The sequence below is a fragment of the Argentina silus genome, assembly GCF_951799395.1.
Source record: "Argentina silus genome assembly, chromosome: 14".
NCBI classification, from domain to species: domain Eukaryota; kingdom Metazoa; phylum Chordata; class Actinopteri; order Argentiniformes; family Argentinidae; genus Argentina; species Argentina silus.
In genome coordinates this window covers 20,711,662-20,728,863 of record NC_139668.1, presented here as the reverse complement: position 1 = coordinate 20,728,863, position 17,202 = coordinate 20,711,662, and the positions used below count along the sequence as shown (strand labels likewise).

The following is a 17,202-nucleotide window of genomic DNA, read 5'->3' as shown; positions in this document are numbered from 1 at the left end:
TAATAATAATAATAATAATAATAATAATTGTTGCATTGTTGAGGAGCTAGCTGGCTCAAATCATTCCATGACACCGTCTACGGCTGAACTCTGTGTGACACCGGCCAGTCCGGTTCTCCGGTATTTCGGAGCCGGTGACACCGAGCTATTAATAGCGACAGGTGACAGGTAACCCTGGTAACGCCGGTACCGACAGAGGACCAGCCCCGCGGGGACAAACCGGGCTCTCCTGACCCGAGAGGACTCCTCCACACACGGACCTGACAGCAGGACAGCGTCCCGGTTTCACCGTGAACCGTCATTGATTTGAAGGTTCAAGACGGTGGTTTCAGAGGAACGACGTCACCGCGTGGTCGGTTTGACACCGTGACACGCGCTCAACCAGAAGACAGGACGTCACTAACCTGAAGTTACCCGGTGGGTCGTCCTCCGCGCTGTCAACCGGATGACGGAGAACGAAGGTGTTTAAATCCAGATTAATGTGGATAAAAGTGTTGGAAGCTCCGTAGCGAACCCCCGTTCACCGACCACGGCTCTCTGACCGACCACGGCTCTCTGACAGAGGGAGGTCTGACCGGGGACCGGGAGGGGCGGACCGGGAGGGGCGGACCGGGAGGGGCGGACCGGGAGGCGGGGACCGGGAGGCGGGGACCGGGAGGGGCGGACCGGGAGGCGGGGACCGGGAGGCGGGGACCAATTCCAACTGTTGCTGCTCCGAACAACTTCCTGGTAAAAAGGCGGTTGAACTGCGGTTCAAATCTGAACCAATTATAAAGTTAACATTTAAATTAGTGTGTGTGTGTGTGTGTGTGTGTGTGTGTGTGTGTGTGTGTGTGTGTGTGTGTGTGTGTGTGTGTGTGTGTGTGTGTGTGTGTGTGTGTGTGTGTGTGTGTGTGTGTGTGTGTGTGTGTGTGTGTGTGTGTGTGTGTGTGTGTGTGTGTGTGTGTGTATAGATAGATAGATAGAAACTATATACAGTATATATAAGTCACTTACAGACGCTTTTATCCAAAGCGACGTCCAGGAAGTCAATGTGTCTATGTTTGTAGACATACTAGTCTAGTGAATGAACTCAGAGTTGTGGTGTTTTATCAGGTTCGTATAAATGAACAATAATAGCCCGTCTCAGAAAGTCGGATAGATCATAATGGTTGGAGGAGGAGGATAGAGGAGGAATGCATGGTTTTGGAAATACCGATTATGACGTGGCATTCTCCGGGCCGGTGTGAAGGGTGGCTGTCACCTATGATCCGTTCTACTGTTCATATTTTTTTCAAAATATGCCAGATAGATCTGATCCTGGATCGCAAAAAAAGAATAATCCTGATCCAGATTAAACGTTTTTAAATACTGCGCCCTGATAATGCCTGTCAACGGACATTATCCACTACGGTGTGAGCTGTAGTTCTACACGTATACCGCTAGGTGGCAGCATCGTCAAAGAGTCCAGTATTCTGCTATCAAACCAAGCAATGTTTGTCTACACGATGTAGGTTATGGTTATACATCTCACCAAGGGAGGCTGGTGGAGGTAGAAATTAGAGGACGGGCACATTGTAATGCATGAAACAGAATCAGGAATGGTGTCAAAAACGTGTTAAATATCATTCCTCCTTCCATTCCACCACCTCCACCATGAGAAGGTGGAGGTGGTGGTGGTGGTGTGTGTGTATATGTATATGTGTATATATATATATATACACACACACACACACACACACACACACACACACCTTCTCATGGTGGAGGTGGAGGAACACCTGTACACCTTCTCATGGTGGAGGTGGTGGAACACCTGTACACCATCTCATGGTGGAGGTGGAGGAACACCTGTACACCTTCTCATGGTGGAGGAACACCTGTACACCTTCTCATGGTGGAGGAACACCTGTACACCTTCTCATGGTGGAGGTGGTGGAACGGTGTGGGGAATGTTTTCTTGGCACACTTTGGGCCCGTTAATACCAATCAATCATCTCTTGAATGCCACAGCCTATTTGAGTGTTGTTGCTGACCATGTGCATCACTTCATGGCCACAATTGACCCATCTTCTAATGGCTCCTTCCAGCATGATAATGCACCATGTCACAAAGCAAAAGACGTCTCAAACTGGTTTCATGAACATGACAATGAGTTCAGTGTTCTTCAGTTCTTCCCAGTCACCGGATCTGAATCCAATAGAACACCTTTGGGATGTGGTAGAACGAGAGATTCACAGCTTGAAAGACCTGAAAAATCTGCAGGAATTGTGTGATGCAATCATGTCATCATGGACCAGAATCTCAAAGGAATGTTTCCAACATCTTGTGGAATCAATGTCATGAAGAATTGAGGCTGTTTCGAGAGCAAAGGGAGGCCCTACCCAGTATTAGTATAGTGTTGTAATAAAGGGAGTATTACCCAGTATTAGTATAGTGTTGTAATAAAGGGAGTATTACCCAGTATTAGTATAGTGTTGTAATAAAGGGAGTATTACCCAGTATTAGTATAGTGTTGTAATAAAGGGAGTATTACCCAGTATTAGTATAGTGTTGTAATAAAGGGAGTATTACCCAGTATTAGTATAGTGTTGTAATAAAGGGAGTATTACCCAGTATTAGTATAGTGTTGTAATAAAGGGAGTATTACCCAGTATTAGTATAGTGCTGTAATAAAGGGCTGGGTGAGTGTATGTGTGTGTGTGTGTGTGTGTGTGTGTGTGTGTGTGTGTGTGTTAGTGTGTGTGTGTGATGGTTCTATGTCTCTGTTCTGTCCTGTAGGAGGGGCTATAGGACATAGAGGGTCCTGAGGAAGTAATGGGACAGTGAAGCTGTCAATCAATCACAGTACTGGGAGGTTCAAGTACAGATTCTAAGCTTGTATTTGATGGTATTTGTGGACATGTTGGTTTCACCAGTCAGAAATTACACCATGTTTTATGCCAAAACAAATGGGTCCTGTATCTCCAGTCTGCTCTGCTCTACGGAGACCTCTGGTTGGACTGCAGCTGTGTGAGGTCATCACTGTGATGAGGTCATAGCTGTGTGAGGTCATAGCTGTGTGAGGTCATGGTGCCCTGGCGTTGATGTCAGAGTAGTGATGTCATGGCTGATCAGGTGTGAAGGTGGAGCAGCGAGAACAGGGAGGTTGTGATGCTCTGTGCTTCAGGGGAGGCTGGGGGAGGTAGAACACCAGGGGAGGCTGCGGGAGGTAGAACACCAGGGGAGGCTGCGGGAGGCAGAACACCAGGGGAGGCTGCGGGAGGTAGAACACCAGGGGAGGCTGCGGGAGGCTGGGGGAGGTAGAACACCAGGGGAGGCTGCGGGAGGTAGAACACCAGGGGAGGCTGCGGGAGGCTGGGGGAGGTAGAACACCAGGGGAGGCTGCGGGAGGTAGAACACCAGGGGAGGCTGCGGGAGGCTGGGAGAGGTAGAACACCAGGGGAGGCTGCGGGAGGTAGAACACCAGGGGAGGCTGCGGGAGGTAGAACACCAGGGGAGGCTGCGGGAGGCTGGGGGAGGTAGAACACCAGGGGAGGCTGGGGGAGGTAGAACACCAGGGGAGGCTGCGGGAGGTAGAACACCAGGGGAGGCAGAACACCAGGGGAGGCTGGGGGAGGTAGAACACCAGGGGAGGCAGAACACCAGGGGAGGCTGGGGGAGGTAGAAATCGGAGGACAGCTCATTGTAATGCCTGGAACGGGATGAGCTCTGGTATCAAACACACGTGTTCCCTTCCATGCATTACAATTAGCCCGTCCTCTGATTTCTACCTCCCCCAGCCTCCCCTCTGATTTCTACCTCCCCCAGCCTCCCCTCTGATTTCTACCTCCCCCAGTCTCCCCTCTGATTTCTACCTCCCCCAGCCTCCCCTCTGATTTCTACCTCCCCCAGCCTCCCCTCTGATTTCTACCTCCCCCAGCCTCCCCTCTGATTTCTACCTCCCCCAGCCTCCCCTCTGATTTCTACCTCCCCCAGCCTCCCCTCTGATTTCTACCTCCCCCAGCCTCTCTTCTGATGTGGTTTCACTTGGGACTGGGTGTGTGTCGGATGTGACCCGGCGACTGGTGACTATCTAAGGTGACCGTGATCTGAGACCTCTCTGTGCGCGTGTGTGTGTGTGTGTGTGTTCTTCTTCTTCATATGATCCATAAACGTGACAAGCGGGAGGTTCGAACCCGGGTCTCCCACGAGGAAGACACAAGCGTCTACCACTAGACCAGAGCCTGACCCCTGACCCCTGACCCCCTCTGCTACACACAGTATCAGTCAGCAAGAATCATCAGAGACGTTTTGGTTATTAAGAGTTTGTTTAAAGGTGCATTCAATACAGTGTTCTTCCATCCTCCTCCATGTGAAGCATCAGGCATATGTACAAGACATACAGTCCTTATAGAAAAAAACAACTAAGAAAAATAATCAGCTTTTTATAGCAGCAGAAGAAACTAAAAATAAATATGTACAACTTTCAGGTAACAAGGCATACAGGACAGTACAGTCTGTTCTTCCCACTCTAACCTTTAAGTGACGTCCGTGAAGCATTTCCATTAAAATAGGCCACTCCCACCATCCATAAAAACAGGTTATTCTATTAAGAATAGAATAATAAAAATAAGATGATTATATCTTATAATATAATACCATAATGAGAGATGATCCTAAACAAACAGCCGTCATCGTTTCTGTGTGAAGAGAAAGTCTTGTAAACCAGCCGCGTGTAGACAGGAAGAGGACAGACTGAGTAGAGGTAACACACACACACACACACACACACACACACACACACACACACACACACACACACACACACACACACACACACACACACACACACACACACACACACACACACACACACACACACACACACACACACACACACACACGCGCGCACGCACACACACACGCACACACGCATGCATGCATGCACGCAAACATGCGCACACACACACACACACTTACGGACACACACACACACACACACACACACACACATTCCAGTCCTCTGCTAACGCTTCTCTCTTGCATTAATTTCAGCTGTAAATATATAACTGTCTCATATCTCATATCTCTTATATATTTATATATTCTGTTCTTTTAAATAAAGTGAAACCATTTAACGAGGAAGAGCTCAAAAAATAAATATCCACAGTTTTGATTTTTTCTTTTGCAAGATGATTCTGTTCAACTTTGTATGTGCAAGTTCTGTGCAACATCACATCCTCTGTTCATGAAACGACAAAACAAAGATTTACATTCAGGATTTTTACATGTTGTCACCTGATGGAATCAAAGGACTACAACTCCCAGGAGGCCGAGCGGCCGGCCCCCTCCCTCAAATCCCAACATTCCGGAACAGAGGCCACTCTTATCTAAACATTCCAAAGAGGTTCAGGAAACCTTACATCGTAGAAACACTCAAGTTGCACTTCAAGTATTCAAGGCGTGGTTCCCCCCGTGGTTCCCCCCCCCGGCCACACCGACGCTGAGCTTCAGCTATGAGTACATGTTGTTTCATTTCCACCAGGACACACATCCACCCTGCATCACAAACATCTCACCACCGTCACTCTGACTGAGGCAGAAAACACATTATTGCAACTTTCGTCTGATTTGTCAAAAACTTGATGCTTTAGTTTTGTTTGTTTTCACTTCAAGTTTTGGTTTCTTCTCCTCTTGACATTCTCAACAGCTCAGAGGAGGTTACCTGAGCTAGGCGGCTCTGGGATCAACTGGATCTGTTCAGCAGAACCAGAACCAGAACCAACACGCAGAAGGAAGCAGAAGGTGGTCAAGCAACGTATTCCTGCAGTAACACAGCAAACCTGGATAGTTTCTGGGCAGCCCCAGCCCTAGGACCCAGCCCCAGCCCCAGCCCCAGCCCTAGGACCCGGACCCAGCCCTAGGACCCAGACCCAGCCCCAGCCCCAGCCCCAGCCCTAGGACCCAGACCCAGACCCAGCCCTAGGACCCAGCCCCAGCCCCAGCCCTAGGACCCAGACCCAGACCCAGACCCAGCCCCAGGACCCAGACCCAGCCCTAGGACCCAGACCCAGCCCTAGGACCCAGCCCCAGCCCCAGCCCTAGGACCCAGACCCAGACCCGCCCTAGGACCCAGCCCCAGCCCCAGCCCCAGCCCTAGGACCCGGACCCAGACCCAGCCCTAGGACCCAGACCCAGCCCCAGGACCCAGCCCCAGCCCTAGGACCCAGCCCCAGCCCTAGGACCCAGACAGCCTGACTAGGTTCTGGGTCAACAGGTCTTTGACCTATAGGACTATAAAGCCTTCACCAGCGTAGTAACTATAGTAACCAGCAGGATCTCCATGTAACAGACTAGCATTACGCTCAACGTCCTGTAACAGACCAGCTGGACGTTTACCCCAGTCAGTTTCACCGTGGCTCTACCGAGCCCCCTACCCAAGGATGCAACCAGTCTAGGGCACGCAGAGCCAGAATGGAGACGCTGTCAGAGTGCAGAGCCAGAATGGAGACGCTGTCAGAGTGCAGAGCCAGAATGGAGACGCTGTCAGAGTGCAGAGCCAGAATGGAGACGCTGTCAGAGTGCAGAGCCAGAGAGACAAGGCTTTACCAGGCTAGCGTTAGCATCAGCTAGGCTGTCTAAGAGCACTGTGCCAGCCTGGCATGCAGCGGGCAGGTGTTCATGTAAACAGACTACCAGTACGTAGAATAACAGACTCATGACCTTTGACCTGCCTCATTCAGTTAGAAAAATAAAATACAAGTTCTATCTGGAAGGAAAAGAATCAACTTGAATTCCTGCACAGTTTAAGTTCTGCCAAAGTGGGTTGGGTGGGTTGGGGTTGGGTGGGGTGGGGTTGGGTGGGGTGGGGTTGGGTGGGGTGGGGTGGGTGGGTTGGGGTTGGGTGGGTTGGGGTTGGGTGGGGTGGGGTTGGGTGGGGTGGGGTTGGGTGGGGTGGGGTTGGGTGGGGTGGGGTTGGGTGGGACGATGACTCTCCTCACCCTCTCACCCCCCCCCCCCCCCTCTCTGCAGGCACTCCCATATGAAACATCTAACCAGCATTAGAACATCCTTAAACAACAACAAGAGCTCAAACTGTGCAGTGACACAATCTGTGAACACGAGACAAAGAAGCTCCTCCTTCTCCTTCTTCTCCTTCTCCTTCTCCTTCTTCTCCTCCTCCTCCTCGTGTTTGGTATGTAGGCCTCTGACCCTCCTCCCAGCCTGAAGACTCTGATTTCAACATGTAGTTAAAGTGTGTCCATCAGTGTTAATGCCCTGGGGGGGGGGGGTTAGGGTTAGGGGGGGGGGGGGGGACCTCAGCTGGACCAGTACTGACAGGTGAGAGACAGGAAACAGGAGACTGACATTCCAGAGGGACACCACCCTCCCCTAGAGGACGGGTCTGACTGCCACTGCAGCCTCCCACCAGCAGGGGCGCTGCAGGGGAAGCACCCCAGCTGGAGCGGTGGGAGAAGACGTGACCTCCTGCTGAGTTGCTGCTGCCCCCCACCGTGCGGTCCTGTCCTGTCCGAGACCCCCCCCCCCCCACACACACACACACACCTGTCACTGATACCCCCCACACACACCTTTCACTGATTTCCCCCCCCCCCCCCACACACCTGTCACTGACAAACACCCCCCCCCCCCCCCCCCCATACACACCTGTCACTGACAAACACCCCCCCCCCCCCACATACACACCTGTCACTGACAAACCCCCCCCCCCGACTGCTCCGTGCGGTTGAGGCGTGTTGGAGGTCTGGTGGTTTCAGTGGGAGGCTCGGCGGGGGGAGGGAGACTGCTCGGCGGGGAGAGGGAGACTGCTCAGCAGGGAGGGAGACTGCTCGGCGGGGGGAGGGAGACTGCTCAGCGGGGAGGGAGACTGCTCGGCGGGGGGAGGGAGACTGCTCATGTCTGTGGTGCGATCCGGAAAATCCTGCGTCTGCGTTAAAAGGCTCGGTGGGAGGTCTGCTGTGATGTCACCACAGAGTTCACCTTTATTCAAACCCGATTTTGGACGTTTTCAGGTGCAGCCAGTCGTTGAATGAGGACGGTCAGCGCCCCCCCAACCCCCCGGCTGGAGCCCCCCGCGCCACGCGAGCAGAACTATCCGGATCGATATCATTTAGTGGCGGTCTGTGTGTGTGTGTGTGTGTGTGTGTGTGTGTGTGTTTAGTCCCGCCTCCAGACCTGTCCTGAACTCTGACCCCTCCACCTTCCACCTGAACTGTTAAAGCTTCTGCAGCCGGACGGTGAGCCCCCCCCCCCCACAACCACATGGTCTTCTTCTTGAGACATCGAGTCAAAACAAAAATAAAAACAAATCACTTAATAAACCAGTTCAATCAAAAGGAAGATTTTCAAATGATTCACTTATTAGATGATTCTTCTGTCTCTTAGACTGTAGCCTGGCCGTCCGGTTAACCCGCTGAGTTCTGTCTGTCTGCCTGCCTGCCTGCCTGCCTGCCTGCCTGCCTGCCTGCCTGTCTGTCTGTCTGTCCAGCACGTTAATGGACGTTAAGTGTTCAACCCCTGAATTGTCCTGTCGCGGTCAGACGCCCCCTGGAGGCTCTGAGAGGGACAGCGCCTGGATGAGGCCAGCAGCACCGTTTGGCCCCCTGGTCCCCCAACATCAGCTCCCAGCATGCAACAGTCTCGGGGCGGGAGGTGATGTCAGTTAGTTAGTTGTGGGTGATATCATCGTCGTTGTCATCACGTTGCTACGGTAACAGTGTGTGTGTGTGTCCAGTGTGTGTGTGTGTGTGTGTGTGTGTGTCCAGTGGTGTCCCTGACCCCCGACCAATCACAGCGTTGACTCACACTCCACCCGGCAGGCGGTGGCGGTGGCGGTGCGTGAGAGTCTGAGGACGCTCGCCTTCTCCGTCGCGGAGGTGGACCCCGCCAGGGCCTTGTGCTGGGCCCCGCCCCCCCCGCCGTGGGCCGGGTAGATGACCAGGAAGCAGGCGGTGAGGAAGCCCAGGAAGGAGCCCCCGGAGGCGACCACAGGGATGACGCGGACGCTGCCTGTGGCGTCCACCGCCGCCCCCAACGCCGACGCCACCAGGATCTGGGAGATGTAGACCTGGCATGACAGGATGGCACAGTCGATACCGAACCCCCGGCGGGAGTTCCCAGGGCTGTGGTGGATGTACTGGGGGGGGGGGGGGTGACAGGGTGGGACAGGGTGTCAGATTTTTAATCAAACATGTTATGTAACTGGCAAATTCAGTAGTTCCCACCTGTTTTAAAAGATCCTCCATCGTCCCTGTGCCCAAGATCACCTCCCCAGCCTGCTTAAATGACTACAGACCCGTGGCTCTAACCTCAGTGGTCATGAAGTGCTTTGAGAGGCTGATTAAGGAATACATCAGCTCCTCCCTCCCTCCGAAACAGATCTACAGACGATGCAGTTTCCCAGGTCCTCCACACCACTCTCTCTCACCTTGACAGTCAGAAGGGGGGCTATGTGAGAATGCTGTTTATAGATTACAGCTCAGCGTTCAATACCATAGTCCCCACCAGACTGGCTGATAAGATGATTGGTTTAGGACTGAACATTCCCCTGTGTGCCTGGATCCTGGACTTCCTGACGGCCAGGCCACAGGTGGTCAGGGTGGGTAGACACACCTCCAGCTCACTCACACTGAGCACAGGGTCCCCCCAGGGCTGCGTCCTTAGTCCCCTCCTCTACTCCCTGTACACCCACGACTGTGTGGCTAAGTCCAGCGAAAACTCCACCATTAAGTTTGCAGACGACACAGTTGTGGTGGGGCTGATCTCTGACAACAATGAGAAAGGCTACCTGGACGAGGTGGCGGACCTGTCACTCTGGTGTCAGGAGAACAGCCTCATCCTGAATGTCTCCAAGACAAAAGAGCTGATTGTGGACTTCGGGAGAGCACAACAACTAAGGGCCTACACACCGCTGGACATCGGAGGGACTGCTGTGGACAGGGTGAGCAGTTTTAAATACCTGGGAGTCCACATCTCAGAAGACCTGACCTGGACTACCCACATCAGTTCTCTGGTGGGAAAGGCAAGGCAGCGCCTGTTCCATCTCAGGCAGCTGAGGAAATTCAAAGTCTCCCGGAGGATCCTTCAGTCCTTCTACTCTGGAGCTGTGGAGAGCATCCTGGCTGGCAACATCACCGTCTGGTACGGTAACAGCACGGCCCAGGACAGGCGAGCTCTGCAAAGGGTGGTACGCCTGGCAGAAAAGACCATGGGAGCTCCAACCCCCCCCCTCCATGTCCTGTACACCAGGAGGTGTAGGACCAGAGCCTACAGGATAATGAAGGACCCTCACCACCCGAAAAACTGACTGTTCCAGCTGCTGCGGTCAGGAAAACGCCTTCGCTGTCATGCAGCAAGAACAGAGAGGCTAAGGCTGAGTTTCTTCCCCCATGCCATCAGGATCATCAACGATGACCCCACCAGTGCCCCCCTCAAGTCACTCACACATGCACTGTCATCTTAACACATATGCACACACATAATCATCCATCTGCTGTTTATATTGCACTGCTTATACTGTTTATACTGTCCATAATGTGTATTTTGTAGTACTTCTATTTCTATTTTATTCTATTTTAAAACTTATTGTTGCCCTACTCTGTGGCACTGTCACTTTTGCATTTCACTGTATACTTGTATGAACGTGACAAATAAAGAATCTTGAATCTTGTAACCATATCAACCTGATGGCAACAGGACTGACAGTCAGTTGGAACAGGTCATCAGTAGGACAGTAGAGAGTAGGGTGGAGGGTGGAGGGTGTGTAGGGAGTAGGGTGGAGGGTGGAGGGTGTGTAGTGTGTGTAGTGTGTATAGTGTGTAGGGGGTAGGTGTGTAGGGTGTATAGTGTGTAGGGTGTGTAGGGTGTAGTGTGTGTAGGGTGTAGGGGGTGTGGTGTGTAGGGTGTAGGGGGTGTAGGGTGTAGGGGGTGTAGTGTGTAGGGGGTGTAGTGTGTAGGGGGTGTAGTGTGTAGGGTGTAGGGGGTGTAGGGTGTAGGGGGTGTAGGTTGTGTAGGGTGTGGTGTGTAGGGTAGGGGGTGTAGGGGGTGTAGTGTGTAGGGTGTGTAGGGGGTGTAGTGTGTAGGGTGTAGTGTGTGTAGGGTGTAGGGTAGGGGGGTGTAGTGTGTAGGGGGTGTAGTGTGTAGGGTGTAGGGGGTGTAGGTTGTGTAGGGTGTAGGGGGTGTGGTGTGTAGGGTAGGGGGTGTAGGGGGTGTTTAGGGTGTAGGGTGTGTAGTGTGTAGGGGGTGTAGTGTGTAGGGTGTAGGGTAGGGGGTGTAGTGTGTAGGGGGTGTAGTGTGTGTAGGGTGTGTAGGGTGTAGGGTAGGGGGTGTAGTGTGTAGGGGGTGTAGTGTGTAGGGTGTAGGGGGTGTAGGTTGTGTAGGGTGTAGGGGGTGTGGTGTGTAGGGTAGGGGGTGTAGGGGGTGTTTAGGGTGTAGGGTGTGTAGTGTGTAGGGGGTGTAGTGTGTAGGGTAGGGGGTGTAGTGTGTGTAGGGTGTAGGGTGTGTAGGGTGTAGGGTAGGGGGTGTAGTGTGTGTAGGGTGTAGGGTGTGTAGTGTGTGTAGGGTGTAGGGTGTAGGGTAGGGGGTGTAGTGTGTAGGGGGTGTAGTGTGTGTAGGGTGTAGGGTGTGTAGTGTGTGTAGGGTGTAGGGTGTGTAGGGTGTAGGGTCTCACCTCCTTCATCTCGTGGTACTGGCCCAGCAGAGCGTAGGGGCAGTAGGAGATGCTCATGGAGATGATGCCCATGCTGCTGATCATCACCATGGTGACGTAGACGTTGGGGAACATCGCCATGACGGCGGTTCCTATGGAGAAGCCCAGCGTTCCCAGGATGTAGATGACCTTGATGCTGAGGTCAAAGTTGTCCAGGTACTTCTGGAGCAGAGCTGAGGAGACAGGAGCTGTTACAGACCTGTGTGTGTGTGTGTGTGTGTGTGTGTGTGTGTGTGTGTGTGTGTGTGTGTGTGTGTGTGTGTGTGTGTGTGTGTGTGTACCTGAGCAGATAGCAGCAGTCATGGCGTATATGACCAGACCCCAGCAGCCCATCTGGACTCCTTTATGGTAGTTATGCAGAGCAGTGGAGTTAGCAGCAGCCTAGAGGAGGAGGAGGAGGAGGAGGAGGGAGAGGAGGAGGAGGGAGAGGAGGAGAAGGAGGAGGAGGAGGAGGAGGAGAGAGGGAGAGGAGGAGGAGAAGGAGGAGGAGAGGGGAGAGGAGTAGAAGGAGGAGGAGAGAGGAGAAGGAGGAGAGGAGGAGAGAGGAGGAGGAGAGAGAGGAGGAGAGGAGGAGAAGGAAGAGAGGAGGAGGGGGAGAGGAGGAGAAGGAGGAGGAGAGAGGGAGAGGAGGAGGAGAAGGAGGAGGAGAGGGGAGAGGAGGAGAAGGAGGAGGAGAGAGAGGAGGAGAGGGGAGAGGAGGAGAAGGAGGAGAGGAGGAGAGGGGAGAGGAGGAGGAGAGAGGAGGAGGAGGAGAGAGAGGAGGAGGAGAGAGGAGGAGGAGGAGAGAGAGGAGGAGAGGGGAGAGGAGTAGAAGGAGGAGGAGAGAGGAGAAGGAGGAGAGGAGGAGAGAGGAGGAGGAGAGGGGAGAGGAGGAGAAGGAAGAGAGGAGGAGGGGGAGAGGGAGAGGAGGAGGAGGAGATGATGGTTAAGTATGGTTTAAAGGAGCAGGTAAGTCTGTTGAAACCTCAGGTCACCGCGGCGAAATTCAGTTATTCAGTTCCAAACAACAACATCCTCCCTGACCGGACATCAGCTCAAAGCCCACCGGAGAAAGACAGGTGAGCCCCCTCCCTTGGTGTATGATGGTAGTTGTAGTTCTTACCGTGGGGTCTCCGTGGTAGATGACCTGGCTAGATTGTGGTGTATGATGGTAGTTGTAGTTCTTACCGTGGGGTCTCCGTGGTAGATGACCTGGCTAGATTGTGGTGTATGATGGTAGTTGTAGTTCTTACCGTGGGGTCTCCGTGGTAGATGACCTGGCCCATGAAGTCTGTGTAGAAGACGGCCTCAGCGATGATGGAGAACCATGTGAGCAGGTGGCAGACGCACAGACGCAGCAGCTCGGGGGGCATCTTCAGCATGGACAGCCAGAGCAGACGCACCGTGGTCTCCGTCTCCCCCTCCTCGCTCTCCGTGTCACCGCTGCTCCACGCCGTGGTCCCGCTCTGGTGGCGTGTCCGCTGGCTCCGCCCCCTGGCGGCGCCCCGCCCCCTGGGCTGCAGCTCGTAGATGTCGTTCATGCTGCGGGACGGCTTGATGAGCAGCGCGGCGTTGGCCCGGCGGTAGCGGTAGCGGTGGGCGCCCACGCGGCCGTAGTAGGAGAAGGTGCAGGACGGCTGGCGGTAGAAGGTGTGACGCCGACGCCCCGACGCGCTGGTGCTGGACGACACCTGCTACATCCAAACAAACTTTATTAACACCTGCTACATCCAAACAAACTTTATCGAAAGTGTCTTGGAAAACAATCATTATTCCGATATACATTAAATAACGCTGTGTGTGTGTATGTAGAACCCTGGTGTGTGTGTGTGTGTGTGTGTGTGTCTGTGCGTGTACCTTCATGCCCATGCGTGCCCCTCCTTCAGCCCCTCCCCTGGCCCCTCCCCCTCCCAGCCCATTGGCCAGTCCATTGGCGGTCTTGGCGTTCAGCTGGTTGTTGAGCAGCGCCTCCTCCCCCTCGCCATCCCGCTCCACCTCTGCCAGGAACGCCGACAGGCGGCTGATTCGATTGGTCCTCAGGAGGTCGGCGTGGCTGCCCGCGCTGCTGCTGCGGCGAGGAGGAGAACCGGGATTGGACGACAGGCGGTCGGCGAAGATGGAGGGCTCCAGGTGGCGCAGGAAGTCCAGGTGGTCGTGGTCGTCGGACATGGCGAGCACCGAGTCACTCTTGCTGCGCACCATCTCCACATCCAGGAAGTCCATGTCCACGCCGCGCTGCGATTGGTTGTCGTCGTAGGGGTCATAGGGGTCATCCTCTCCAATCAGCTCCAGCTGGGGGGCGTGGCCATGGAGGCTGCCGTTCAACTGGAGAATAAAAATAATATCAATAACAATGTTTATAATAAAACATCACTTACACTCACCTGTAATAAAGGGAGTATTACCCAGTATTAGTATAGTGTTGTAATAAAGGGAGTATTACCCAGTATTAGTATAGTGTTGTAATAAAGGGAGTATTACCCAGTATTAGTATAGTGTTGTAATAAAGGGAGTATTACCCAGTATTACTATAGTGTTGTAATAAAGGGCTGGGTGAGTGTACATTTTCTTAATAATTAGGGTTAGCTCGCGGTGGGCGCCCAGCGGGCTAGTGTTAGCCGACTGTAGCGTTAGCCTACCTTAGCGTTAGCCTACCTTAGCGTTAGCTGCGTTAGCAGTGGAGGAGGCTGTGTCGTTGTCCTCGTCCAGCCGGTCCTGCAGGGGGCTGTACTGCTGCTCCTCGATGCTCAGCAGGTGCAGGATCACCGACCCCGTAAACAAGATGGCCGCAAACACAAACAGAATCTGCTCCTGAGACTTGAAGATGGAACCCAGGAAGGTGTGTGTCCAGTTCAAACCGCCCAGCGCATAGCCCACTGCTCCCCCTAGACCTGGAATATATACACACACACACACACACACACACACACACACACACACACACACACACAGCAATGATTTTAAATGATCTGTTGGATTGCAGAATAAAACACCAACGTTTTTGTAGTTCAATGCCTTTCTTCAATTTGCCGTCAAATACTTAGCTAAGCTAGAGTGTCGTACCAGAGGAGAAGGCTAGGCTAGGCTAGGCTAAGCTAGAGTGTCGTACCAGAGGAGAAGGCTAGGCTAGGCTAGGCTAAGCTAGAGTGTCGTACCAGAGGAGAAGGCTAGGCTAGGCTAGGCTAAGCTAGAGTGTCGTACCAGAGGAGAAGGCGTGGATGTTCAGGGCCATGTCCTGCTCCTCCGTGTCCGCCACGTCCAGGAGGTAGGCTCTGATTGGTCCCTCCGTGGCGTCCGCACAGAAGTCCAGCACCACCACGCCCAGCACCGTCAGCACGATGCCGATTGGCTGGCTGTTCGGTACGTCCCCGAGGGCCAGCCCTGGTGCATCATGGGAGAAAGGCCAGTGTTAGCATGGTAGCAGAGCGGGAGAACGTTCAGAGGCCTCCTCTCTGAGGGGGAACCTCATCTCCTCCCTCCCTTCTCTCTGAGGGGGAACCTCATCTCCTCCCTCCCTCCATCCTGAGGGGGAACCTCATCTCCTTCCTCCCTCCCTCCCTCCTGAGGGGGAACCTCATCTCCTCCCTCCCTCCATCCTGAGGGGGAACCTCATCTCCTCCCTCCCTCCTCTCTGAGGGGGAACCTCATCTCCTCCCTCCTCTCTGAGGGGGAACCTCATCTCCTCCCTCCCTCCCTCCTGAGGGGGAACCTCATCTCCTCCCTCCCTCCTCTCTGAGGAGGAACCTCATCTCCTCCCTCCCTCCTCTCTGAGGGGGAACCTCATCTCCTCCCTCCTCTCTGAGGAGGAAGCGGTGAGGAGGACAGGAATCATGTTTGTAAGAATTGAGACACGGCCATGCTAGTGTTAGCATGATAGCAGAGACATGATCAACAATGCACACGCACACGCACACGCACGCACACACGCTGTATTGACTGGACACACACCACTGCATTCACACATGCAAATCAATGATTACATGATCATGTTACATTTGGGGCACTGTCTCAATCACACACACACACACACACACACACACACACACCCCTCAGGTTATAGCACATTTCCCAGAATGCTTTGCGTGGTTTGAGTGCTCTGTGCCTTTGGGTCTGGTCTGAGCCATGACCTTGTCTTACCCAAAGGTCTGTTCACACACACACACACACACACACACACACACACACAGGTTAGTATTGGCCACAGAGATGCAGGACGGGACCAGAGACATAGTGAGATCAGAACAGTCCTCTTCTGTCTCAGGACTGGATGGAATATTAATAATCAATATCTCACCTCATCAATACTGAACAGAGGCAGACGCAGCACTGCTACCCTGCAGCCTCCAACAACCTTCAACTCTGACCTGCTCCAACACACACACACACACACACACACACACACACACACACACACACACACACACACACACACACACACACACACACACACACACACACACACACACACACCAGGGTTCCATCAACACAGCACAACATATTTGGTCCTTTTGGGTTCCATGTAGAACTCTGACCACAACAGACCCTGACTACTGACCACAACAAACCCCCACTACTGACCACAACAGACCCTGACTACTGACCAAAACAGACCTCCACTACTGACCACAACAAACCCCCACTACTGACCACAACAAACCCTGACTACTGACCAAAACAAACCCTGACTACTGACCACAACAGACCTCCACTACTGACCGTCATCACCACCCGGTCCACCTGCACTCCTAAACACCCCGGGACACCCCTCTCTGTGTGTGTGTGTGTGTGTGTGTGTGTGTAGTCAGGCTTTCTTGTGACAATGGAGCGGCCCTGCGTGAGGGTCCAGACAGGAAGCAGGTCCAGAGGCGTGAAGGTGTCAACAGGAAACTCTCCCCTGTGAACTGGTTCCTAAACCTTTCCCATGTCATAGAGACTGACAGGGTTCACACACACACACACACACACACACACACACACACACACACACACACACACACACACACACACACACACACACACACACACACACAGCTCTCACCGCACATATCAGCACAGACACACACATTCTCTCTCTCTCCCTCCCACCCCCCCCGCCCCTCCCTCCGCCCCTCCCTCCTCCCCCTCCTCCTCACCCATCAGGGATCCGTTGAGGAACAGGGCGACCCCCAGCAGGGTGCCCACGCAGAGCGCCAGGATGAAGGGTCGTCTGCGGCCCCAGGGCAGGGTGCAGCGGTCGCTGGCCGAGCCAATCAGAGGCGTGAACATCAGGCCCAGGATGGGGCTCAGGAACCACGTGAGACTGTAGTACTGCTCCGGCAGACCTAGGGGGCAGCACACACACACACACACACACACACACACAGTTAGGGTTAGAATACACAGGTAAAACAGTCTGTAGTACTGCTCTTCTCTCTTATCACATTAGACAGAGAGAGAGAGAGAGAGAGAGAGAGGCCTGCACCGGCCTCCCCTGGCCTCCACCAGCCTTCCCTGGCCTCCACCAGCCTCCCCTGGCCTCCACCAGCCAGGTACAT

General features: G+C 53.7%; 2 protein-coding genes across 3 annotated transcripts in view; both read right to left on the bottom strand.

The window, feature by feature from the left end:
• The window catches only part of LOC310815175 (DENN domain-containing protein 3-like), a 26,997-nt gene extending 26,454 nt beyond the window's left edge, over positions 1-543 (bottom strand). For both annotated transcript variants that reach the window (XM_083684847.1, XM_083684848.1), the window contains exon 1: positions 405-543. The gene's annotated coding sequence lies outside the window, so the exon portion shown is untranslated. The remainder of the gene's footprint in view (positions 1-404) is intronic.
• A 7,160-nt stretch (positions 544-7,703) lies between these two features.
• Positions 7,704-17,202, bottom strand: LOC310814775 (solute carrier family 45 member 4-like; the record flags this gene model as incomplete). The annotated part of the gene is made up of 9 exons (XM_083684274.1): positions 7,704-9,118; positions 11,651-11,862; positions 11,971-12,070; positions 12,922-13,359; positions 13,526-13,993; positions 14,324-14,559; positions 14,870-15,049; positions 16,801-16,989; positions 17,190-17,202. The coding sequence occupies 9 exons, from the start codon at positions 17,200-17,202 to the stop codon at positions 8,771-8,773; spliced, it is 2,184 nt and encodes a 727-aa protein (XP_083540400.1). The 3' UTR covers positions 7,704-8,770.